This window comes from Taudactylus pleione, unplaced genomic scaffold (genome assembly GCF_031769625.1).
Source record: "Taudactylus pleione unplaced genomic scaffold, aTauple2 ptg000044l, whole genome shotgun sequence".
Taxonomy (NCBI): Eukaryota; Metazoa; Chordata; class Amphibia; order Anura; family Myobatrachidae; genus Taudactylus; species Taudactylus pleione.
Genome location: NW_028284446.1, coordinates 8,651,965 through 8,679,951, shown reverse-complemented (window position 1 = coordinate 8,679,951; position 27,987 = coordinate 8,651,965). Strand labels below are relative to the sequence as shown.

Below are 27,987 nucleotides of genomic sequence, written 5' to 3'. Positions count from 1 at the left end.
GGGGGCCCCAGAGTGGGGGCACGTCTTCGGGACTTCAGAGAAGTATGGTCTGAATCTTGTACAGACGCTTGGGTCTGGGATCTCATCACTCTGGGATACAAGCTTGTTTTTCAGTTTCAACCTCCACCTCGGTTTTTTTTACCACGGATTTACCAGTTTCCAACAACAGTAGTGTTGTATTACAAGAAGCAATAGACAAGCTTCTTTCTGCGAGAGTGGTGGTCAACGTTCCCAGGAATAAGACTGGAAAGGTTTTCTACTCCAGTCTCTTCGTGGTTCCAAAGCAGGGACGGCTTGGTCAGACATATTCTGAACTTGAAGGATCTCAGGACCTCATTCAGAGTCAATCGTTGCGGCCGCACGGTCGTAAGGGAAAAGGGGCCGGATATGCAAATGATGCACTCGCAAGTTGCATCGTTAAGATGGGATCGTTAGCTGGACGACCAAGGGGAGAATGCGGCCGTAAGACTAAAAATATGCCCCCTGCTCGTTCGCATTACACGTCATCTCCGGGAATATAAGGATTAATCAAGACCATCGGGAACCATCGGAGCTGGTCGCAGAGCTTAAGGTTGACCATACCCTCTCTTAAGCACTATGATCAAGTCAGTGTAAAATCCTCCCATGTCATGTGTGCTATGACACTACTTTGTTAATTATCCACTCCCATAAAACACCGTTTGCATAGTCAGGCACGCCTGCATTCGGATCTCAACACCCCCGTTCACAAGCACCTTCCCCTGTTACCACCCACAAACACCTCATCCTGTCACTCAAACTAACGACCTGGCCAAGTTCAAGGAGAGAGATATTTCCGATCGTAACAGCTAGTTTGCGCATGCGCATTGCGAATTTTACGCATGCGCAGTTTAGCGAACATCGGTGGCGTACAACCGTGTGGCCGCAACGACCGACTCTGAATGAGGTCCTCAATCCCTACCTGAGGATTTTCAAGTTCAAGATGGAGTCCCTTCAGTTGGTGGCATTCAGGCGTTTCTGAGATTCGCAGTTCGGAACTCACATTTCCAGTTTCAGGCCTTACTCTTAGGCTTATCATCAGCCCCCAGGGTATTCACGAAGGTCATGGCTGTGATGATGAGTCTCCTTCGGAAAAAAGGGATCACAATTATTCCTTCCCTGGATGATCTCCTGCTGAAGGCTCATTCCAGGGACCAATTACTGCAGAACATTGCAGTGACTCACAGGCTTCTCATTCGTCAGGCGGATCCTGAACTTTCCCAAGTCTCATCTGCAGCTGACACAAAGGCTACAGTTTCTGGGAATGATCATGGACACATTATGTCAGCGGGTGTTCCTCCCTCAGGAAAAGGCAACATCCATTCAAGAGATGGTGAGGACAGTCCTTCGACATCCTCAGGTATCGGTGCATATCTGCATTTGACTTCCATGGAAGATTTTTGTGGCATTCGAGGCCATTCCTTATAGACATTTTCACTCCAGGACGTTTCAGATAGAGCACATCTCACAATGGACAGGATCCCATCTTTCCCTTCACCAATGTGTAAGGTTAAGTCCCAGTACTCGGATATCCCTTCCCTGCTGGTTGAACTCGGCACACCTAATGGAGGGAAATTTAGATTCGGAGTGTGGGATTGGACTGTCCTCACCACAGATGTGAGTCTGAGAGGCTGGGGGGCAGTGATTCTGGAATACCACTTCCAAGGCCGCTGGACATTACAGGAAGCGAGTCTGCCGATAAACATATTGGAATTAAGGGCAGTGTTCTACGCTCTTCAGACAGCAGATCACCTGTTGTGGGGCCGAGCAGTCAGAGTCCAGTCGGACAATGCCACGACAGTGGCATACATAAACAGACAAGGTGGCACCAGAAGTCAGGCGGCTATAAAAGAAGTAAGCCAAATTCTAATTTGGGCAGAAAAGTTCACGATGGCAATTTCAATAGTCTTCATTCCGGGCGTTGAAAATTGGGAGGCAGACTACTTCAGCCGGCAGGACGTGCATCCAGGAGAATGGGCGCTACATCCTCAGGTTTTTCAACAGCTTGACCAATGGTGGGGTCTTCCGCAGGTCGACCTCATGGCATCCAGACAAAATCATCAACTGCCTCTCTTCTGCTCTCGGATGAGAGACCCAGAGGCAGTGGCAGTGGACGCACTGTCAAAGCCATGGCAGTTCCAATTTGTCTATATGTTCCCCCTATCCCTCTGATTCTGCAATGCATGAAAAGGGAGAGAGCCAAGGTTTTATTAGTGGCTCCGGATTGGCCTCGCAGAGCTTGCTATTCCAACCTTCAACTTCTGCTGATCGACGATTCATGGCTCCTACCTCTGAGAGAAGATCTCTTACTACAGGGTCCTTTAGTCTATCCAGACTTCAAGCGGCTATGTTTGACGACATGGCTGTTGAAAGGGCCATCTTAAGACATAGAGGGATCCCATCCAGGGTAATCCCAACTATGCTTCAAGCCTGGAAAGAGGTTACTTCAAAATATTACCACCATATTTGGAAATCTTATGTTTCATGGTGTGAACGGCGAGGGTCACCTCCTACAGAATTCAAACTAGCCAAATTTCTGCTTTTTCTGCAAGCAGGTTTCTCGGCTGGACTGCGCCTGGGTTCTCTAAAAGTTCAAATCTCAGCTCTTTCTTCCAGAAGAAGCTGGCCTTGATACCTGAGGTGCAGACTTCTGCAAGGTGTTATACGGCTACAACCACCCTTTGTTCCTCCTACGGCTCCATGGGATTTGGATCTCATCCTTTCCTTCTTACAGTCTTCTCTGTTCGAACCTTTGGAGTCTGTGGAGTTAAAATACCTTTCGTGGAAGGTAACACTTCTTCTCACGCTGACCTGAGCCAGGAGGGTGTCGGAACTGGGAGCTCTATCCTGTCGTCCTCCATACTTGGTATTTCATGCGGATAGAGCAGAACTCCATACAAGAATGGATTTCCTTCCAAAGGTGGTTTTGACTTTCCACATCAACCAATCTATTGTGGTACCGGTTCTTCCACAGGATTCACCTTCTTCAAGATCCTTGGATGTTGTTAGAGCTCTTCGGATCTATGTGGAGAGGACTGCAGCCATACATAAAACAGACGCTCTATTTGTTTTGTATGATGCTGCTCGTCCTGGATGGCCAGCTTCCAAACAGTCGCTGGCCCGCTGGATTCATCTGTCCATCAGACAGGCGTATGTGACCTCATCTAGGGAGCCTCCTCCTTCTATTACAGCACATTCCACTTGCTCAGTGGCTTCCTTGTGGGCGGCTACTCGCGGGGTTTCCATGGAGTTACTTTGCCAGGTGGCCACTTGGTCTGGCCGGCATAACTTTATCCGTTTTTATAGATTTTAAACATTTGCGGCCTCTGCAGCACAGTATGGCCGGTCTGCTTTGCAGGGTTCTCAGCGCTCTCCCGCCCGTGATGGAAGCTCTGGGACATCCCCACTGGCTTGAAGCCAGTGTCCCCTAGTGGATGAAGGAGAAAAACAGATTTTGGTACTTACCGATAAATCCACTTCTCTGATTCCATAGTGGACACTGGACACCCACCCTGCGCTGTTCTTTCCTGCCATGAGTGTGGTAATTTTATGACGGTTAGAGGACTGTTTGATGTCTCTTGTTGTGTTAATATTACTTCAAACTTCTAATTGTTCTGTGTACTTGTTTCGCCTCCTCCTCTTCCATTTGTTTTTTCCCAACTCTCCTCGGGCACAGTTTCCTAAGACTGGGCTTGTTAGTGGGTTTAGAGGGGGAGGAGCTAGTCACACTTCTAAAAATTTAAAGTGCCAGCTCCCACATAACACACGTCTATACCCCACTGTCTTGAAGTTTCCAGTGTCCCCTATGGAATCGGAGAAAGGTATTTATCGGTAAGTACCAAAATCCTGTTTTATCTCCAAAATTTTAATATGTAGTGATAACTGGTAGAGTATTAAGTATCAGCAGCAGTAGGCTCTGGCCCCAATCTATGCACTCTGTCAGTGATCATAGCGGTATTAGAGAGCACAACACCCAGTACCTGAGTTAAATCAAACTGTAGATAGTGTAGCAGGGCTAGACCCAGAACCATGCCAGGAATCCCTATAAACCTCAAATTATTATGACGACTCCTGTTTTCAAAGTCATCAGTATTATCAAGGAGTGACTTAAGGGAATCACTGGGGGAGATGTATTAACCGCCGAAGCGGCATCAGCGCACGATATGGGACTGCCACTGTGACTGCTGCGACCACATATCACTATACTGTTATTTCATTTCATCCCTCAGTCTAGGGGCAGCTGGGGCTGTTTGCAGCTGGGGTTAAAAACACCAAGTGTTAAATGCACAAAGTGTGATTACATAACAGTTAATCAAACAGTTGAACAAACATTGACCAACATCTAAGGTAATTTCAGATTACTGATTGCTTTAAAATTTTACTAAAAATAACAAACCTAAAACTCACCATGTACTACACATTTCTTTTTATCAACTCTTTCCTTTGTATTTTCTCTAAGGATTTAACATCCCTAACTCTCCCTGCATCTCCCCTCTCTGGGCACACTGCCGCCCTATTGAGTCACTCACCTCCTCTAAAAACTAATGAGCTTTCTTTTCATCAAAAATTGACAATTACAGCCTCATTGTGTCACTATAAAAAACTTTTACACACCTACAACTATATCTACTTATCCATCCTTCTGCTTTTATTATCTGGTGACATATCACCAAATCCAGGCCCCTCACACATACAGCAGATTTACTATGGAATATATATCCTGCAAACCTCACATGTCTCCCATCACCCTCCAAATCAATAAATGTGCCTTATAGAATTCACACTTGATCACAACTTATTATTTTACATCTGAACATCTCTTTACAATAACTGCTTTCACCAATTTCGACATTTACCTGAGACTGCTGGTTCACACGTTAACCACACTCTCTAAATAGCCCCACATGAAGTGGCTTCTGCCACCCGTCAGACTTCACGTAAACTGATATAACAGCCATGGCTCTCCACAAACACCTACAAAAACTGCCTCTTCAAGTAGAATGTCAGTGGCGTAAATCTTAATTCAAATGACTTCCACACATACTGTAAAAATATGAGATATGGTAAGAACTTACCCTTGTTATCTCTATTTCTACGAAGTCCATAGGGTTCCACAGGATACCTTGGGGTATAGGTGTGACGTCAGTCGCAGAGCACCAAAGAGTTAAGCTTTCAGCCTCCCAGGATGCACTAGGTCCCCCTCCTATACCCCGCCCCCGGGCCAAGGCACCTCAGTTAGTTACCAAGCCATAGGCCGGAGGAGGAGAAGGAAGAGAGAGAACAAAGATCTGGACACATACAAGAATCACATTCTCACCAGAGGGAGACGGAAAACCGGTGACCAGAGCAAAGCCCATCTGCAGCACAGGTGCGACAGGGCGGGAGTCCTGTGGAACCCTATGGACTTCGTAGAAATAGAGATAACAAGGGTAAGTTCTTACCATATCTCATATTTTCTACTTCAGGGTCCATAGGGTATCCACAGGATACCTTGGGGATGTCCCAAAGCAGTATCCTTTAAGGGTGGGGACGCTCCTGTGCAGAAAGGAGAATCCGCTGCCCGAAGGAAGCATCCTGAGAGGCGAAGGTGTCAAACCTGTAATACCTCACGAAGGTATGGACAGAAGACCACGTAGCAGCCTTGCAGATCTGAACTGCCGAGGCACCACGTCGAGCTGCCCACGAAGGACCCACAGACCTAGTGGAATGAGCCTTCAGAGAAGGAGGGACCGGTAGGCCTTCATGAAGATAAGCTTCAGAAATAGCCATACGGATCCAGGCTGCCAAAGTTTGCTTTGAAGCAGGCCAACCCTTTTTACGGAAGCCATAGAGGACAAACAAAGCGTCCGACTTCCTAAACGAAGAAGTGCTGTCAACATAAGTCCTTAAGGCCCGCACAACATCCAAAGAGGCCTCACCCACGGGAAAGACCCGGTGAGTTAAAGGCCGGAACAACTATTTCCTCGTTAACATGAAACTGGGAAACTACTTTGGGAAGAAACTCGGGCCGAGTGCGGAGCACTGCCCTGTTCCCATAAAAAACCAAGAAAGGGGGTCTACAAGAAAGAGCCCCTAACTCAGAAACACGTCTGACCGAAGCAATGGCCAGAAGGAAAACAGTCTTAGCTGTTAGCCATTTAAGATCCACTGAGCCCAGTGGTTCAAACGGCGGTCCTTGGAGAGCCCTCAGGACCACAGCCAAATCCCAAGGCGCCACAGGTGGAACAAAGGGCGGCTGAATGCGGAGAACACCCTGCATAAAGGTGCGCACATCCGGGATTGTAGCAATCCTACGGTGAAACCAGACAGATAGGGCCGAAACCTGTACCTTCAAAGAAGCAAGGCGAAGCCCATGATCTAGTCCCGCTTGCAGGAAAGCGAGAATCCGAGACAGACGAAACTCCCGCGGTGCATAACCTCTCGGTCGACACCACTGGAAGAACGTATGCCACACGCGATGGTATATCCTCACGGAAGACGGTTTCCGAGCTCGTAACATGGTACGCACCACAGAGCTGGAAAACCCCCGGGACCTCAGCATGGCCGTCTCAACAGCCACGCCGTCAAAGACAGCCGAGTCAGGTCCGGGTGAAGGCAAGGACCCTGAGACAGAAGGTCCGGTCGTAGCGGCAACCGCAGAGGACTGTCCACGGACAGACCCTGAAGGTCTGAGAACCAGTGCCGTCTGGGCCATGCGGGAGCTATCAACAGGAGCGTCCCTCCTTCCTGTTTGAATTTCCGGATTACCCGTGGAAGAAGGGAGACCGGAGGGAACAGCTATGCGAACCGGAACGTCCACCGGACGGACAGAGCATCCACCAGAGACGCCCCTTCGTCTCTTGTGCGAGACCCGTACACCGGCAACTTGTTGTTGTGCCGGGACGCCATGAGGTCGATTTCTGGAAGACCCCACCTGTCCACCAGTAGTTGAAAAACGTCCGGGTGCAGGGACCATTCCCCCGGATGAACGTCCTGGCGACTTAGAAAGTCCGCCTCCCAATTTAGCACTCCCGGGATGAAGACCGCTGATATGGCCGGAAGATTGCGCTCCGCCCAAACCAGGATCCGAGAGACCTCTACGAGAGCCGCCCGACTGCGAGTTCCTCCTTGCCTGTTTATGTAGGCCACGGTGGTAGCGTTGTCCGACTGGACCTGCACCGGGCGACCCTGGAGAAACCGCTGTGCCTGCTGGAGAGCATTGAAGACCGCACGGAGTTCCAAGATATTTATTGGAATCTCCGCTTCTGTCGGCGTCCACCTGCCCTGGAACAAGTGTGGACCCGAAACTGCTCCCCAGCCCCGAAGACTGGCGTCCGTTGTCAACAGGACCCAATTTGGAACCCAGAACGGACGTCCCTTGTTGAGGTGGGTCGTCTGTAACCACCACGCAAGGGACAGGCGAACCTCCTGGGTGAGCACAATCGTCTGGGACTTCAGAGACTGAGTCAGCCCGTTCCACTTGGACAGGATCAGGTGCTGCAGAGGTCTGGAGTGAAACTGGGCGTATTCCACCATGTCGAACACCGACACCATGGAGCCCAGTAACCTCATCGCCGAGTGTAAGGACACCCGGCGGCTGTGCAGGCAACTGCGCACCCTTGACTGTAAAGCAGAGATCTTGTCCTCCGTCACGAAGATCCTTTGCTGTCCCGAGTCCAATAAGGCTCCAAGATGCAGAATCCTCCGAGACGGGATTAGAGTGGACTTCTGCCAGTTGATTAGCCAGCCGTGCCGTTGCAGCAGTACAATGGTCAGGTCCAAGTGGCGTAACAGGAGCTCTGGAGATCCTGCCACCAATAACAGGTCGTCCAAATACGGCAACATGCGGACTCCCTGCAGCCGCAGAGAAGCCGCCATGACCGCCATCACCTTGGTGAAAACACGTGGTGCTGTTGCCAGGCCAAAAGGTAACGCCCGAAACTGGAAGTGGTCGCTGCGGATTGCAAACCTGAGGAACTGTTGATGGCGCAAAAGAATAGGGACATGCAGGTAAGCGTCCTGTATGTCCAATGACACCAAGTAGTCCCCAGGTTCCAGCGCCAGAATGATGGACCGTAGGGTCTCCATCCGAAACTTCGGGACCCGCAAAGACTTGTTGAGTGCTTTGAGGTTGAGAATCGGACGATATGACCCATTGGGTTTCTGTACCAAAAATAGATTTGAATAGAAACCCTGGCCCCTCTGGGAGAATGGAACAGCCACTATAACTCCAGCCTGGAGCATAGTGTGCAATACCTTCCGCAGCTCTGTAGCCTTGTTCCGGTCTGATGGGAGACCCGTGGTGAAGAAGCGAGCCGGGGGTCTGTGCCGGAAGGAGAGGGCGTATCCGTGGGAAACCACCTCCAGAACCCAAGTGTCTGTCGTAGTGGTCGACCAACACTGGGCGAACTGTAGCAGGCGGCCTCCCACCCTGGGATCCCCCAAAGGGAGGCCCGGACCGTCAGGCCGCAGGCTTGTCATCTAGCTTGGGGGCCGGACGTCTGGTACTCCATGCCTGCTTCCGGGGCTTGACCGATTTCTTAGGGCCAGCCTGTCGAGGAAACGACTGTGGTTTGGGCCTGCCCTGGGCCCTAGATGACCGAAAGGACGATGGTCCCGAACCAGAAGGAGCAGCGGCCGACGGGAGACAAGCAGATTTGGCTGCCGCCAGCGTGGCCACAATCTTATCCAGATCCGGACCGAAGAGAACTTCTCCGGTAAACGGCAACGCTTCCAGACCTTTCTTGGAATCTGCGTCCGCCTTCCAGGATCGCAGCCACAAGGTGCGACGAGCAGCCACCGCTGCTGAAGAAATTCTAGACACCAGAGTACTAATGTCTAGAGCCGCCTCGTTGATGTAGGTGGCCGAATCACAGAGATTGCCAATCAACTCCACCTGTTCGGCCGGACAGTCGGATTCAAAAGAAGCCTCTAATGAATCCGCCCAGCGCTCCATCGCACTGGCAACCCAGCAAATGGCCATAGCCGGCCGTGCTGCCCCCCCTGCAAGGGAATAAGCGGACTTCAGGCAGATTTCTACCTTGCGGTCCGTAGCATCCTTAAGGGAGGACATGGATGTCATCGGCAATGTGGCACTACGGACAAGACGGGTCACGTGAGAATCCACCTGTGGAGGGGATTCCCACTTAGCAAAATAATTATCCGCGAACGGATAAGCCACCGCCAGGCGTCTCTGCGGCTGGTATCTTTTGCCAGGTTGTTTCCACGCCTCCTCTAAATGGTCCACCAACTGACCCGAAAGAGGAAAGACTGTGGCATCGCCCTTCACATCTTTGAAAAAGGCATACTTAGATTTAGCCGCTGGGGGAACTTCGTCCTCAATCACCAAGGCTGTGCGGACCGCCCGAATAAGTCCAGGAATATATACTTTGGACTTAGCATCAGCGTCCTTAGTATGGAGAGGTTCCTGATCGTAAGGATCCAGAATCTCCCCATCATCAGACGTCCCTTCGTCATCCTCATAAGGAGCGGACAGAGACGCCACCGGCCTTTTATGAGGCCGCATCACAGACTCCCCTTGCAACACATCCGACAAGTGCTGTACAGAACTCGTCAGGGAGTTAACCCACGCTGGCTCCTGAGAACCCGGGAGCGGGGAAATAGGGAGACTGTGGGGTACCACCAATTGTCGTGGGAACCCCTGCATGGGTGACGACACCACAGACTGCTGGGACAAACCCATCGGAGTAAACGCGGGCTGCGGAGCTAACTGGCCCACTAAAGCTGTTAACGCCTGAGCGAAACAAGCCCAGGGCGGCTCCTGTACCGGTGCTGTAACCGTAATAGGCCGCGCCATGGACAAACACTGCCGGCAAAGGCCCTCCGCGCTACCCTCCCCCTCCGCTAACGGTACTTTGCACGTGGTACACTGTAGCCGGAGGGGAAAATCACTTTCAGACATGATGGCACCACGTATGTGACCTCTCTCACCAATTAAGTATTAAATAGGCGAGAGACCACCCTGCAGCACCGCACCGCAAGGGCTTTAGCAGAAGAACAGGGACAGTAATAAAGCTGACAGTTTAGAGAAGAAAAGTTACAGGCAGCGCTAGCACAGTCACATACAATGCAGAGAAATAACAATTCCTGCACTAACAGCGCTGATCACTCAACTACACAGACACAGGGCCTGGTAGGACACAGCGCTGCATACACAGACCTGAGCCACAGCGGAGGAGAGGTATGCGGGGGGACCCAGACCACGATGCTTCCATCCAGCGCTTCCAGCAGCGTTCACCATGCGTTCTGGAGAAGATGGCCGCCGAGGAGCAGAGAGGAGGCTGGCCTGGGGGAGGAGCGCTGCCACAGGACCAGTCGGCAGCATGCAGAGAGGGCTGTGTGCAGCGGGGGAGGCGCCGGCTGTGAGACAGGGAAGGCGCGCTCCCCTGGCATGCATTTAACCCCTGGGACGCCGCAGCGCTACTGCTCTGCTGCGGTCCGCTGTCCCAGGGGGTAGTGGAAGCGCAGGTTGGTCGCCTGGCTCCACGCTGCAGCCAGTCCCCAGGGAGCCCCCTGCCTGGGGACTTAGGACCATGTGATCAGCGGGGACCCACCGCGGGACCCCGCTGCTTACCTCTGTCCCCCTTGAATCCGGCCATGGTCCGGAGCATCTGGGGTCACCGCTAGCTGTGACCCCAGACGCCCACCAGCATCCCCGGATCAGTACCGGCGTTCTGGTACCGGCGGGGTGTAGGGAAGACAGCATGGACGTCAGGACTGACGGTCCATGCTGTTCATCCAGATGTGCAGCCACAGCTGCATGAAGAAGAAGCTTCAGGGGCTCTTCTAGCCCCCACTCCAACAGGTGCACCCGACTCCGGCCGGGCACCAAACTAAACTGAGGTGCCTTGGCCCGGGGGCGGGGTATAGGAGGGGGACCTAGTGCATCCTGGGAGGCTGAAAGCTTAACTCTTTGGTGCCCTGCGACTGACGTCACACCTATACCCCAAGGTATCCTGTGGATACCCTATGGACCCTGAAGTAGAAATAGGAATCCAGCCATCTGTCATCCTAACCCTCTGTCCCACGCTCACTGTCTACCCCATCTGTGTCACCCCTGTCTGTCCATCCCCTTTAGAATGTAAGCTCTCACGAGCAGGGCCCTCTATCCTCTTGTGCTTATCCTTTCTTTACTTATACTATCTGCTCTATACTCAATAGCACCTAACCCGTGTCTTTTGCCATCCTGCTTCTGTTGCAGCAGTGTTTATATACCATGTACTTGTCTTGTAGTGTCTTAAACTGTATGACACTGTTTTCTTGTTCTGTTCAACTGTTTATGTACTATGTTTCTGTACTATGTAAGGCGCTGCGGAACCCTTGTGGCGCCATATAAATAAAGGATAATAATAATAATACTGCTGCCTTTTTTTTCTCCGCTGAGAAATATTTAACTTGGGGCTCCTGTTCTGTTACCCTAAATATATATTTAAGTTTGTATTCGGAATTCCTTATATAGGATATAGGGCCTTATTCAGACCCGGTCGCAAGCACTGAGCGCTCGCAACTGGGTCGATGTTTGCCCACTGTGCATGCGCACGTCGGAGCCGGCTCTGATGTGCGCATGTGTGAGACCCGGCTAGCGACGGGCGCTCCGTCGCTACGGGTCTCGCACCAAAGGGGGCGAGCTGTCGATGGTGATTGACAGCTCGCCCCGTTTGGGAGGCGGGCAGGGGGGGTGGCCGGCCAAACGGAGGCGTTCCCGACGGAACGCTTGCCATTTGGGGGCGGCCCCACTGACATCAGCAATGATGTCAGTGGGGAGCTTCCTGCTCGATCAGAGCAGGGAGCTCCCTGGGGCTTGCGCTTGCCCAGACCCAACCTTAGGGTCTTGTCGCAAGCCCCGATGGTCGCGATGGTCTTGACCATCGCGACCATCACCCTGGTCGGTTGCTAAGCTGTGGGTGGTAACCCACAGCTTAGCTAGCGACCAGGAGGCCGCACTAAAAAAAAGAAGCGGCCGCCCTCATTCAGAGAGAGCGATCGCTTCTTGCGACTGCCTCTGAATGAAGGGCCATAGCGTGTATTCCATTTAGTTTGTTTTGATTATTGTGATATTGCTGCCATCCAGTGGCGAGTTTTGCGATTCCCCTTATTTATTTTTTTGCTCTCCACAACTCTCCTATTTTGGGACTTTTTTTCTGTGTTTAAGGACCGCAAGAGTTTGGGATTGCCTACTGCCTATTGCCGTCTGTTTTGGCTCTTTACTCTCTCCTGGCTGGACGTTTTATTCCTTTCTGCCTTATTTATTCGTTTCTCTATTTTCAGGTGATTTTTTTTGTGGGATTAATTTCTACTCACTTAATATTAGATATTGGTAATATATTGGTAATGTGCAGGAGGAGAACAGATGCCGTGCGCATGCGCACAGCATCTGTTCACTTTTGTACGGAGAGCCTGGGGGCTGCCCAGCATCTTGGAGAGTGCCGGGCACGCCCCCACAGTGATGTAAACGGGGGAAGCCGCGAGGCTCCGCCCCATTTTCCATAGGCACCACCCCTTTTACAGAAGCTTTGCCTATTCCTGATGCACACGCCTTCGGCACGCGACCTGTCCCTCCCCTGGATTCCTAAATGTTGGGAGGTATGTTTTATGTCATAGTCCCTCTACAATCTGTATTTTTTCTACTGCGGTTATCTTGGGTATGCACAAATATTTCACTATGACCAGAAAATCCATTAAGGGCACTGCCTCTCAGGCGAAGCCATCTACTTCCATGGTATCTTGCCCCTCTAATTCTCCTGGCCCTTCCATCACTCCCCCATCGTCACCCTTTTTGGCCTTGGGTGGGGATACTCGGCATTCTGTGGCTTTGGTCGCCCCGTCAGCTATGGGAGTGGCCCAGGAGATGATACTGGTCATTAAGCCCCTTATGGAGCAACAATTCAAAGAATTCAGTTCCACCCTTACATTGGTGGTTTCACAATTAGAGTCCCATACGCAGAGACTTGATGCAGTAGAACACTGCACAAGCGATGTGGAAGACATTGTGTCATCCCTCCAATCATCTTCCACCTCTCAAGGGGGATACTATTAAGGCTCTCCTAGATAAGATAGATGACTTGGAGAATAGAAACCGACAAAATAATCTCCGGTTTTTGGGTATCCCTGAAACTGAAGGGGTTAGCCTTGCTTGACTATTTACAAAATGATCTCAATAATGCCTTAGGCATAACTCAGGTGTCTCCTACTATTCATTCTTTTCCTCTTAAGTTTAGATTAATCTTTCCATAGATGTTATATTACTCATCACCCTTGTATTAATACTGCCAATTTTGTCTCTGTATTCAGTTTTTCTTTTTTTCCCTCTGGATGTTAATGTTATACAGGTTGAACATTCTGCCAGATGTAACCTATTCAGTGCACCCAAGATGGCTGCCTCAAATGGTGCTGACATTGGCAGGATGAGCAACTTGTGGATCTATTCATGCAGTACATATCGCACCACATGTTTCAGTAACCCGTATTTGTTCCTTGTATGATATCTTACACACTGTATCCTTCGTAGTGCGCCTAAGATGGCTGCCTCACCTGGTACACCTGTGGATAAGATAAAAAAAACTACTTGGATCTCCTGGCTATGTAAGGTCTCTGCTCTTAGATTTACAAGGCTGCAACTTCCCCATTTTGTGTTATCTTTCCTAAGTGTTACCTATTCCACCTAGTGTAACTTATGTAGCACGCCTAAAATGGCTGCCTGTCTTGGTACCCTTCATGAGTGGGATATATAACCCATGAAAGCTATTACTCAAAATGGCTCCACCAATCCTGCATTATGTCCCTCATGCCCATTATGTTGACTGTTTTCAGTTTGTTTTCTTCTTTCTGTAATACTAAACCCCTGAAATTGTTTTTGATGTTGTAAAGCGACTTTGAGTCCTGATGGAGAAAAGCGCTATATAAATAAAAATTATTAATATTATTATTATTATTATATTATGATTATTGAACGGGCACATTGGTTGGGACCTGAAAGATCTACCAGTGATTCTAGGCCAGGTGCAGAAATGGCTAAATATCTCAGCTTCAGAGATAAAGAGTTAGAGTTTCGTTCCTATAGACGTCAGGGCTCCCTGGTTATTGATGGCCACAAGCTTTTGCTTTTTCAGGATTTTTCGGCTGCAGTATCTCAGAAGAGGAAAGAATCCTCTCCACTGTGTAAAATTCAGTTCACTCTATTATTCCCCGCAAAATTGAAAGTTACTGTAGAACGAGTAGTCCGTATGTTCAATGATTTCAACAAAGCCAAGATGTACCTGCACTCTCTACTAGATCTGCTAGTCCAACAGGGTCAAATACTTGATGTACTCATTTTTTTAGCTCTTTGTTTATAAAAGAGGGTTATATATTGTTTTATTTTGCACAGTTATGTTGTGGGTTGAAAGATGCCCTTGGTTTTGGGTTCCACTTTTTCCCATTTTTGTTATTGTATTAATTTTATATGCTGTGGAAATGTGTATTATCATACATGTTTCCTCGTTTGAATGTTTGGAGGAAAAAAAATAGAAAATGGAGATTCTCAGAGCAAATTTATATGCTAATGGTTTTATTTTATTTTCGATATGTATATATTGTAAGGTCTGGATTTGGCAGGTGGCACCCCCTTTTTTCTTTTCTGGCTCTACCCCCCACTCGCTGGGATTGGTGGATAGCACAGTGGTTTACAGTATCTGCATTGGGTCACTTTTTAGATTGGGGGTAGCTAGAATAAATGACTGATTGCTGGTTCTGCCCCGTACTCTGCTGTCCATAATTCTATCCGCATAGTATCCTGGAATGTACATGGGTTAAATTCTCCTATTAAGCGAAGAAGAGTGGCTACACATCTTAAACACCTGGGATCAGATATCGCATTTTTATAGGAGACACATTGGGCAACCTCGGATAATATGTGTTTGCGCAGCTCCTGGATTAAGGAATGGGTCTCGTCTTCCTTTGCTACCAAAAAGAAAGATGTGGCTGTAGTATTTCACAAACGCTTAGATTATTCCATTATTGGTTCAGAATGTGATCCAGAGGGCCGATATATTTTGTTGGACGTGCTTTTACGAGGTGAACCTTATACTCTCCTCAATATATATGCCATAATTCCCCTAATTTGGATTTTTTCCGTGCAATCTCTAATTTACTTTTAGGTCGTCCCACTCCGAACCTGCTGTTGGGGCGAGATTTTAATAGTGTAGCTAATGAGACACTTGATCGCTTTGGATCCTCGTCCTCTTTAACACCGCTCGGACTGGGTGGCATAGGTTTATTAAGCTATTCCATGGTTTATTTGATATATGGAGACTCCTCAACCCTACTGACAGGTCCCACTCTTATCATTCTGGGTACACATGCCCTGATTCAGAGACGGACGCTCTGAAAGAGCGCTCGCTCTGAATCTGGCCGTTTTTGTTTTTTTTGTGCGGCCTTCTGGCCCCTCGCATAGCTGTGGGTGACCACCCACAGTTATTGCGAGTGGCCAGGATGATGGTCGTGATGGTCAAGACCATCGCAACCATAAGGCTTGCGACGAGACCCTTGTGGTAGGGTCTCATGGCTGCAAGCCCCAGAGAGCTTCTGGCTCTAATAGATCCGGAAGCTCTCTCACTGACATCATTGGTGATGTCAGTGGGGCCACCCACAAGCCATCCCCCCGACACGCCTACAAAACGGGGCGAACTGTCGATCAACATCGACAGCCGCCCCTTTTGCAGTGAGCCACAGAGTGAGAGATTTTCTCTCTCGCTCCGAGGCTTGCGCACACGCAGTGCGGCCGCTACACGTAGACAGAGCACACCATCGACCCGCTCGCGAGCGCTCAAGCGCTTGCGAGCGGGTCTGAAACAGGCCCACAGGTCTTTTTCATCAATTATTTACTAGTAGATGATAGATTGATTCCCTTAGTATTCTCTTGTGATATTCATAGTATAGTCATATCAGATCACGCTCCGGTTTCTTTGGATATTCAGACTAGGTTTTCTGGATTGTCGTGTGAGTTTTGGAGGCTTCCGTATTTTTTCTACCAATTTGACCACTTTAAACAATATCTTCATTCCAAATGGATGGAATTTGTTGATGACAATCTAGAACATTGTGAGGACTCTTCTCTTTTGAGAAACTTCAAAAGCGGTAATGAGGGGCCATATTCTGGTTTATCAAGCTAGGAAGAGATGGGAATATCGCAGTAAATATGATAGCTTGCATAGTGCTATGCATACAGCTTATGTTACCTATGAGACTGACCCCTCTGATAACAATTTCGAGGTTTATAAACAACATCGTTAATTGCTGGAGGGTTTCCTGTTGACCAATGCTCAGACCCATACAGATTATGCAAAAATCGCTACTATAGATGGGGCAATAGATCTGGGCATTTATTGGCTAATATGGTGAAATTACAACGTCCTCGTCAATCTATTAAGGCATTACGTAACCCTTCTACATCCGCCCGTTTGGTATCCACTCCTGATATAGTATCCACATTTCAGCGTTATTATGAGTCTTTGTATAGGTCCCCTCCAGAACTTCGATTCAGGATATTACAGAGATTGAGATCTCTGAGGTCATTTCCCATCTCCATACCATAATAATACATTTTCGATGTTTTTTCAGGGGAGTATTATAAGACGTTGCAGCCACAAATAGTCCCGTTTCTCACTACTCTGTATCAGGGTATATTGGAGGGCTGCCTCCATTATCCAAATTTTAATAGAGCATACACTATAGTTATACTCAAACCTTCTAAAGATCCAGAATTAGTTACATCCTATAGGCCTATTACACTTTTGAATCAGGATTTTAAAATATTGACCAAAATAATGGCCAATCTCCTCCAATTATTTTTACCTTGAATCCTAACACACTATCAGTTGGGATTCACACGTGGTAGATTTTCGGTAAAAGGGGTTAGAACAGCTCTAGCAGCTATAGTGTCTCACTCCAATTCCCCATCCCTTTTGGGAGCAATGCTTTTGAGCTTAGATGCAGAAAAGGCATTTGACACAGTGTCTTGGGGTCATTTGCTTTAAATCTTTGAGATACGTGATTTTGGTAGACCTTCCTAGGATCTGTTTCACTTTTTATATTGTTTGCCGATTACTACCCTGATAATTAATGGCACCTGTAGTTCCCCCATTACAATGATGAGGGGCACTAGACAATGATGTCCTTTATCACCATTGTTATTCAATATAGCTTTGGACCCATTACTGCGTATTCTAAACCTCCTGGACAGATTTTAAAGGTATTCTGGTGGGTTCCCAGGAGCTTAAAGTCCAAGCCTTTGCTGATGACTTATTACTTTATATCTCAGATCCACAACAGACCTTACCCAACATTTTTGATAAATTGTCAGATTTTGCTAAAGTATCTGGCTTTAATATTAATTAGGATAAGTCAGAAGCCCTGTATTTGGGTTCCATGGTGAAACCACACTGGGGTGACTTCTATCTGGTGGTGTGGGCTGCTACTTCCCTTAGATATCTGGGAATTGAATTACTACATTATATTAGGGACTTATATGATCTTAATATGAGGTCCCTTTTTCGAGAGTTAGTGGGTGAATTGTCCCGGTGGTGTCACCTTATGTTGTCTTATTTAGGTAGGATTAATTTATTAAAAATTATATCTTTCCCTAAACTCCTCTACCCCTTACAGATGTTGCCGATTTTGCTCTCACAGGTGGATGAAACATTTCGGGACTTTATCTGGAGGAATAAACATCCTCGAATTTCTGAAGCTCCAACAAACCCAGGTTAATGGAGAGGTTAATTTACCTAATTTAAAATTATATAGTCATGCTGGAGTTTTGAGATACATACGGAACTGGATGCACAGGACGGACTTATATACTGATTCAAAGCCTTGGTCTCTCCTACCTGTTCAGCACTTACTGGTGTTCCTCCATTCCCATAAACAAGAATAATCTGAGGATGTTATTAGTAATCCCCTACTGATGGATGCATGCCGAGTTTGGCACTTTGCTAGAAAGCAAAGGAATTTAAACTGTCATCATTCCCTCTTCCTTCCATTACTTTTAACCCCGAGTTTCAAAATAGGATGGCGTCTGCGCCTTCTCATTATGGCCTGATGGGGAGATTCCTTACTTCCGAGCATTGGTTGACACTGAAAACTATCGGCCCTATCGAGTGGCGGAATTAGTGGATAAATATGGATTACCTCAAACCCACTCTCTGGCGTTATATCAGGCACAACACTATGTGAGTTCCATGATACGGACTCTTTCCCCAGAAGATTGGTCCAACTCTTTGGATCTATTATTAACTAGACCTATGGGTGGAGGGGGGGCAATTTCTCTCCATTATAAAATTCTTCAGATTCCTTTAGACCGTTCTAAAATATCTACAGGGTTATCTACCTGGTGTACTGTATTCCCTCACATTACCATGGAAAGCCTGTTACGCTCATTCCTCTATTCTTAATCAGTGCTCTCATCCAGCATGTATAGAGAAATGTTCTATAACATTTAATCACAATGGATATCTTTCCCCCCACCGCAGGTTCCTGATGGGATTGTCAGATACTAGTGTTTGTGCTAAGTGTGGGGCTTCTGACGCAACCTGTATACATTGTATGTAGGAATGCCCCCTTATACATAGATTTTGGTAATCGGTCAACAGATTTGCATCTTGGTGTTTAGTTAATTATCTTCCGCTATCGGCGGAGTGAGGTTTTTTGGGTATCTTGCCACTGTCTGTTTTGGGTAGGGGAGATAGTAAAAAATTATTATTGATTATATAATCTGTGGCTCGTAAATGTATATTACAGATGTGGACCCATGCAGATCCCCCATCTGTTTCTTTATTCCGGGCTAAACTATTTTTGCTTTCCAAACGGATTGGCTAGAAACCACACTGTATAAAGAGACTAAGATAGCTGCTTTTTTCCAACTGTGGGAAAGTATTATAGACTCTGTTACATTGGTCTTACGACGCCAAATATATTTGTGCTTCCGAAATACTTCTTGGTACGAAACCCGGATTTTACTGGATGATCCGCGCCAGGTGGGATCTGTTTCTTTCTGAGTCTCCTCTCCCCTGTTTTATTTTATTGGTAAATTTTTAGGGGGGGTGTGCTTGCCATGTTTAGACTGCTTTGGATATTATGTGCCATTTTTTGTTTTTGCCTTTTGATGGAAATATTTTTCTGTACTTATAGTGTATTATTAATATATTGATACTCTTAATGGGTCTTTGTTCTATCTATTATTTATTTTGTTGTATGATATATGTGTAATGTATTATTGCTCTGATGAATAAAATACATGTTAAAAACAAGAAATTAAACAGTTTATAAATATATACAATTTACAATGACTATGTAAAAGTCCCATTTTTTATGATTAGTTTCTATGTGACATGATTAGTGAAAATTATTAGGTAGTCTCCGATAGTATGTAAATGTTGTCTAACTCAATTGATGGCCCAATGCTCAGATGATGAATTGCAAGTAATGTTTGTTGCATTTTATTTGTCATTTTAAGATATATTAATTTAATGTTCTCTTACCTATTTCAAAAAAAGATCTGCCCAACTGAGCTGTCACCATAACTTTGCTGAAAAATAAAGAACGTTAAAAGCGCTCAAGTAAAGGTGCAAGTAAAGTAAGAATATAGTGTTGTCCAATTGACATACAATAGTCACTTGTTTATAGTTCAACTGTTGTACATCCTTATTTTCTTTAGAGTCAGCAACCTGGTTTCTCCACTTGGTTTTTCACACTAATACCCCTCAGCATCAAAAGGCCATATAAGACAAAAAGAGGGGAGAATACATAGTGTAAAACCATAAAACATTTATTCAAAACAACATTAATAAAAAATGGTCGCGTACCATCCAAAACCTTTACAGAAAGGCACAGTTTTAGGCATATAGGGGTAAATTATCTGCTCCCCCTATTTGAGCAATACCTTCCCACAGTCAGGGTAGATGGCAGCAACACAGGATACAGTACCAACGCGTTTCAACCCAAATAAGGTCTTTTTCAAGGTGTGTTTTATTAAGAGAACTGACCAGGTTTTATACCCAAAGTGACTCCTCCCCTTCTTTAAGGGTTTTTTTTTTTTTTTTTTATACATCTCAGGTGTGTTGTTTCTAGTATCTGTGTACATTCTTATCCCTAAAAATAGACAGACTGCATTTCCTTACTGTGTAGTCCCCTCGTTTTTGCAAAATCCAAAAGTGCTCCGGATCGCAGATTTAAGCGGTGCGTTCCACGCCGTGGAACGCACAGTCAGTTGTGTTTTCATAGTCACGTGGTATTAACCACGTGACATCAGCCTGATACCAGGAGCGCAGCACGTCTTACACTGCTGACGCTGCGCTCCAAAGTCTCGTGTGGAACGCAGCGGGTATATCTCAACTAGCGCTGCGGTCCAGAGCCCGCCGTGTCACTTGACCTGTGTCTCGTATGGAGTGCATCGGATTTATCTCAATTAGCACTCACGTCACGTGATCTGTGGCAATGCATTACATTAGGACTTTTGGGGAATCCCTTTGTTGTAGCTTTCCCATATGTCCAATACGGGCCTATAAGATGAAATGATCGCTTCTTTACTAGTCTATACAGCAAGTTTATATCATTACTAGTCCATTTAGAGGAATTTTTTTCAATTTTGTTGGTTCAATTTCAAAGTATCTGTATATGACCCTTGATATGTCTTGTATTCCGCATAACAATACTATACCCAGTGGGAACACTGATCTACACTACCATTACATTATATCAATCCATTTCAACAATGAAGGTCACCTATACAATCCTTCGTTTTTTCAACCACACTTCATGCATATTTAAATAGTTGATTCAATACATACATTATAACATAAAGATAAAACATGTGTGGTAATATTCAAATCTATAGAGCATAAAAGGAGATATATAAAAAAATATATAATTAAAATATTAAAAATATTAGTAAAATATAATAATAACAGTCAAATAAAACAGTGATGAGAACATATGGTAAAATGGAATAAAACATAAGGTAAAAAGAAGTGAGGCTCCAATGAGGTCATATAAAATAATAAAATAATAAATATATATTATTTTATAAAAATATATTATTTTATAAAAACCACTTGAGTTCAAACTCGGAATTTAAACCGTATGGTTCGAGCGTTTTGGCTTCATATATATATTTCATCTCAGCTTTAGCCAAAAATGTTTCTAGTCCCTTGGTCCTCCAATTGCCTTCAACTTTTTTGATACCTTTAATATATCTTATTCCATTAGTGGAACTGTGGTGTTTTTCCAGAAAATGTTTGGATAATGTATGAGTCGTAACACCTCTCTTGATGTTTCGGAGGTGTTCTACCCATCTTACCCTGAGTTTTCTCGATGTTTTGCCTATGTATTGTAAACCACAATCACACTCTCTTACATATATGCAATTTGTGCTATTACACGTAATGAATTCATTTATCTTAAATGTTATCTCATTTGTGTTTGATTTGAATGCTTCAATTTTTGTAACTTGTTTAGTGTGCGTGGTACAAATACTACAGGAGCCGCATCTATGGAACCCTTTGGTTTTGATTCTCCCTGTTCTTTTCTCTGGTCTGGCACTTTTTACTAATTTATTCGTAATATTAGGTGCTCTTCTGTATGTAAAAATGGGTCTATCTGGAATGATATCTTTTAAAATTGGATCTTGTTGTAGTAAATGCCAATTCTTTTTAAATATGTTTTCCACTGACTTATATTTATTATTATAAGTGGTGATGAATGAAATCCTTGGTTTATTTGTGGAATTAATATTTGTTCCCTTTTTATATTGTATAAGGTCTTTCTGGGGAATATCCCTCACTTCTTTGATGGTATTTTCTATTTTCCTCCCATCATAACCTTTATCAATAAATTTGTTCTTCAGATTTCCTATTTGTTCATCAAAAATTTCCTTACTAGTACAGTTTCTACGGACCCTTCTAATTTGTCCCTTAGGAATATTTTTAAGCTATCTGGGATGATGGTGGCTCCTCATGTTAATATAGGAATTGCTGTCCGTAGGCTTTTCATAATTCCTAGTAGACAAACATTCACCTGTTTTACAAATAATAAGATCTAAAAAGTTAACCTCGTTAATATTAAAGTTAATGATATTTTAAAACTATTATTATTAAGATCATCACAGAAAAGTTTAAGGTCATGTGCGTTGCCACTCCAAATAAAAAAGATATCATCTATAAATCTTCGCCATATTAATATATTATTGCTATAGGCATTGTTATTCCATATTTTGAGATCCTCCCACCATCCCATAAAAAGGTTGGCATACGCCGGTGCCATTCTACTCCCCATTGCTGTGCCCTTTATTTGGAGATAATACTGTCCATTAAACCAAAAATAATTATTTTTTAGAATGAATTCAAGAGACTCTTTAATAAATTCAAGCTTGTCTCTATCAACATGTTCATGATTCTTCTTTATAGAATATTCTACCGCACTAATTCCCATCTGATGATCAATAATGGTATACAGAGATGATACGTCTGCTGTAACCAAAAAATACTGAGGAGTGACTTTTGTATCTCTTATGTTTTTGATCACATCTATGGTATCCTTAATATAAGACTTATTTTTAATGACTTCTGGTTGTAGAAGAAAGTCAATGTAATGAGTGAGGTTAGAAGTAATTGAATCAGTTCCAGCTATAATTGGACGGCCTGGGGGGTTATTGATATCTTTATGGATTTTTGGCAGAATGTATATGACGGGGAGTACAGGATGTTCCTTAATCAAATACTTTCTCTCCTGTGTTGTAATACTCCCTTTGTCCTCATACTTCTTAATCAACTCGATATAGTTTTTCTCTATTCGTTCTGTTGGGTTTCCTTTTAAAAGGGTATAAGTGGACCTATCACCAAGCTGTCTCAGAATCTCCTGATTGTATTGATCTGTGTCCATGATGACAATCCCACCCCCCTTGTCTGCTGGCTTTATTGTTATATTATGATTTTTCTCCAGACTCTGTAGGGTCTCATGCTCAGCTTTGGTGAGATTATACTCACTTGTTTGTTTCAAGTTGATTTTTTCAATTTCAGAGCACACTATTTTATTAAAGCTCTCCACAAAGCAGCCACGGCTAAAAGTTGGATTAAATGTGGACTTAGGTCTAAACATATTATTTCCTTCTTCATTAGTACGTGTCTTGATTAATAAAATATTTCTTTAATGACAAATTCCTAACAAACTTTTGTATGTCTATATAGGTGTCAAATTTGTTCAATTTATTGACTGGAGCAAATTTGAGTCCCTTTTTGAGGAGATTCACTTCGTCTTTTTGTAAAACGTGGGTACTAAGGTTATAAATTTTAGTTGTGTCTTTAGATTTATCATTTGTTTCATCAGTTGTGATCTGTTGAGTTCCATTATTACTCTTTAGTCAATTTTTTTGCCCTTTCCCCCTTTTACCTCTATGTGAGGGTTTCTTAGTTGTTCTTAATCCCACTTGTTTCTTCTCCTGTCCCTCTCCAAAAAAGCATCCCTATCCAATGGGTCATAGCGATTGGAGGTGGGAACATGTTTATGTGCTTGGAATAGATCGTTGTCTCTATTCCTCCAATTTATTTGGATAGGCCCATTATATCTATCTTTATATCTTCCTTGTGTATCTCTCCTAAATGTTTGACCTGTGAATTTCTCATGAAAATGAGAGTTATCTTCTCTATTATATCTCCTATCTATTTCATTATATGCTCTCCTTTTCTTTCTAAAATATGGAGTATTTTTTTTGTAATACTCTAGATTCCTCTTTCTAGTAAACCTGAGATTGGGAGTATATTGGAATCTGGCTGTGTGTATGGGGCAATCTTGCGGGGATTCAGGCTCTCCCTCACTAAGATTATTCTCTTTCTCTATATCCATATTGATAAGTATCTCTTTTTTATCTCTAATGTATTTCTTTTGTTTCCTGTTGATTAATTCTTTTTCTCTGCGTATAATTCTTGTTTCCATTTCACTTTCTAGATCCTTACACTCTTGTAATTCTCTGAATCGATCTATGAGTGCAGTGAGTTCGTTGATTTATTTCTCACTTTCCACAAGATCTGATCTTCTCTCTTTAATAATAAGATCCATTAATGAAAAAGCACATCTATCTAAAATGATCTGCCAGTCTTTCTCAAAATTATCATTTTTAGTTTTAAATGTGCATGGTTTCTGGATTTGTAATCCTTTGGGGATTAGATCTTCAGCTATATATCTCTCTAGAATTGCAATTTCCCACCAAATCTTACTTTCCAGAGTAAGTGCTCTCTCTAATTTTGATAATTTTGATGTTCTACCTCCGAAACATCAAGAGAGGAGTTACGACTCATACATTATCCAAACATTTTCTGGAAAAACACCACAGTTCCACTAATGGAATAAGATATATTAAAGGTATCAAAAAAGTTGAAGGCAATTGGAGGACCAAGGGACTAGAAACATTTTTGGCTAAAGCTGAGATGAAATATATATATGAAACCAAAACGCTCGAACCATACGGTTTAAATTCCGAGTTTGAACTCAAGTGGTTTTTATAAAATAATATATATTTATTATTTTATTATTTTATATGACCTCATTGGAGCCTCACTTCTTTTTACCTTATGTTTTATTCCATTTTACCATATGTTCTCATCACTGTTTTATTTGACTGTTATTATTATATTTTACTAATATTTTTAATATTTTATTTATATCGTTTTTTATATATCTCCTTTTATGCTCTATAGATTAGAATATTACCACACATGTTTTATCTTTATGTTATAATGTATGTATTGAATCAACTATTTAAATATGCATGAAGTGTGGTTGAAAAAACAAAGGATTGTATAGGTGACCTTCATTTTTTAAATGGATTGATATAATATAATGGTAGTGTAGATCAGTGTTCCCACTGGGTATAGTATTGTTATGCGGAATACAAGACATATCAAGGGTCATATACAGATACTTTGAAATTGAACCAACAAAATTGAAAAAAATTCCTCTAAATGGACTAGTAATGATATAAACTTGCTGTATAGACTAGTAAAGAAGCGATCATTTCATCTTATAGGCCCGTATTGGACATATGGGAAAGCTACAACAAAGGGATTCCCCAAAAGTCCTAATGTAACGCATTGCCACAGATCACGTGACGTGAGGGGCTTTGGAACGCAGTGCTAATTGAGATAAATCCGATGCACTCCATACGAGACACAGGTCAAGTGACACGGCGGGCTCTGGAACGCAGCGCTAGTTGAGATATACCCGCTGCGTTCCACACGAGACTTTGGAGCGCAGCGTCAGCAGTGTAAGACGTGCTGCGCTCCTGGTATCAGGCCGATGTCACGTGGTTAATACCACGTGACTATGAAAATACAACTGACTGTGCGTTCCACGTCGTGGAACGCACTACTTAAATCCGCGATCCGGAGCACTTTTGGATTTTGCAAAAACAAGGGGACTACACAGTAAGGAAATGCAGTCTGTCTATTTTTAGGGATAAGAATGTACACAGATACTAGAAACAACACACCTGAGATGTATAAAAAAAAAAAAAAAAAACCCTTAAAGAAGGGGAGGAGTCACTTTGGGTATAAAACCTGGTCAGTTCTCTTAACAAAACACACCTTGAAAAATACCTTATTTGGGTTGAAACGCGTTGGTGCTGTATCCTGTGTTGCTGCCATCTACCCTGACTGTGGGAAGGTATTGCTCAAATAGGGGGAGCAGATAATTTACCCCTATATGCCTAAAACTGTGCCTTTCTGTGAAGGTTTTGGATGGTACGCTACCATTTTTTATTAATGTTGTTTTGAATAAATGTTTTATGGTTTTACACTATGTATTCTCCCCTCTTTTTGTCTTATATGGCCTTTTGATGCTGAGGTGTATTAGTGTGAAAAACCAAGTGGAGAAACCAGGTTGCTGACTCTAAAGAAAATAAGGATGTACAACAGTTGAACTATAAACAAGTGACTATTTTATGTCAATTGGGCAACACTATATTCTTACTTTACTTGCACCTTTACTTGAGCGCTTTTAACGTTCTTTATTTTTGACCATACATACATCTGTGATTGGTGAATATCACATTGTGCAGCGTGGAGCGCGAACATCTATTTCTCTGTTTTACCATAACTTTGCTGTACAAGTTTGTGTGGTCAGGTGCGGCGTTAAAGTGTATTGAACCATCATATATTTCACACAATACCATAATTTACAGTGTTAGCCAATTGTAGCAATCATTTACTTAGGTTTGCAGGCCTCACCTTAAGCTTACGCCTAGCATTGAATTCTTGTAGTTTCTTTTGTGTGCGGTCCATGTGGGAAAATTTAGCAGCTCTTCCTGTTACCCATGGATGCTGCAAAGCCTGAGACACTGTTAGTCTCTTCTGTGGATCCAAAACAATCAGCTTCTTAATCTGCAATGATAATGTCCTTGTAAGGTTTACAGATCATAATTGTGCATTATATACTGAGCAGTGGCGTAACTAGGGCAGGGCGAGTGGGGTACGTGCCCTGGGCACCATGGCAAGGCCTGCAGAGGGGGGCGCCGCCGGCCAGGACATCGTACCCGCACGCCCTCCCCCGTACCACCATTGTGTCCTGAGTTTGGTTTTCAGCGAGCAGGCAAGTGTGCCTGCTGTTGGCTTGGCTGCCTGTAGGGGGAGCTGCAGTGGCGGCTCGCAGCCCCTCCTAGGCAGCCTTCCTATCAGCTCTATCCTCCCCTCCTCCTGATCTGCTGGAGTCCTGGACTAGAGCCAGAGCTGCCGGGTGAGGAGTGATTCTTCCCTCCCCGGCGCTCTTCATCTCCGCTGCCCGCTCTCACTACAGGTAAGGTCTTGGGAGAAGGGGGGAGGGTGGCTAATGGATCAACTGCTGCTGGGGGGAGGCTGTATTGGATGGCTAAACTGCCGCTGGATTTTGGGGGGGTGTTCATTTTTTATGTGGGGGGCTGCTGGCTGCATTTGTGTGTAAGTGTCTGTATAGGCTGTGTGTGTGTGTCTGTATGTAAGTGTCTCTGTATAGGCTGTGTGTGTGTGTGTCTGTATGTAAGTGTCTCTGTATAGGCTCTGTATGTAAGTGTCTCTGTATAGGCTGTGTGTGTGTGTGTGTCTCTGTATAGGCTCTGTATGTAAGTGTCTCTGTATAGGCTGTGTGTGTGTCTCTGTATAGGCTGTGTGTAATTGTCTCTGTATAGGCTGTGTGTGTGTGTGTCTCTGTATAGGCTCTGTATGTAAGTGTCTCTGTATAGGCTGTGTGTGTGTGTGTGTGTGTGTGTGTGTGTGTGTGTGTCTCTGTATAGGCTCTGTATGTAAGTGTCTCTGTATAGGCTGTGTGTGTGTCTCTGTATAGGCTGTGTGTAATTGTCTCTGTATAGGCTGTGTGCGTGTGTAATTGTCTCTGTATAGGTTGTGTGTGTGTAAGTGTCTCTGTATAGGCGTTGTGTGTGTTTCTGTATAGGCTGTGTGTGTGTGTGTGTAAGTATCTCTGTATAGGCGTTGTGCGTGTGTGTGTATATTTGTCAGTGTGTGTGTGTATATATGTGTCAGTGTTTGTGTGTATGCAGTGTTCGCAAAATACGCGTTACAGACAATGAAGGACTGTTTCTTAAATGAACGGGTCCTGTAGGAACGCGCTGTGTGCTTGCCGCCGCAGCAGCTGGGCCAATTACATCCTCAGCAGCTACCACACCAATCACCATGGGCGGCAGCGTCTTCTCCTCCAATCGGCATCAGAGTCTCCGCTTCGCGGTCACGTGACGCTGCCAGGCTTTCTCTACTCAAGATCTCTGCAGCACCGAATCCTGCCTCCTGTTCCCTGACACCCTGCACGCATACTGCGGGCAGCACTGACATGCAACACTGGCTGGCATGTGACACTGTGCGGCTACTGGCTAGGTGACTCAGGATCCCCCCTTCTCCTCCTGGGCCGATCCTCAGACCCCAGCTGTGTCCAATATTGTCTGCCGAGTTCATGGGCCCCAAGAAC

The 27,987-nt window shown here is 44.8% G+C and overlaps 1 protein-coding gene across 1 annotated transcript in view; it reads right to left on the bottom strand.

The window, feature by feature from the left end:
* LOC148537788 (calcium/calmodulin-dependent protein kinase type IV-like) overlaps window positions 1-27,987 on the bottom strand; it is a 113,016-nt gene that overhangs the window by 13,606 nt on the left and 71,423 nt on the right. The window contains exon 10 of the mRNA XM_088460376.1: window positions 26,265-26,417. Within this exon, the coding sequence (XP_088316502.1) occupies window positions 26,265-26,417 (153 nt within the window). The remainder of the gene's footprint in view (window positions 1-26,264; window positions 26,418-27,987) is intronic.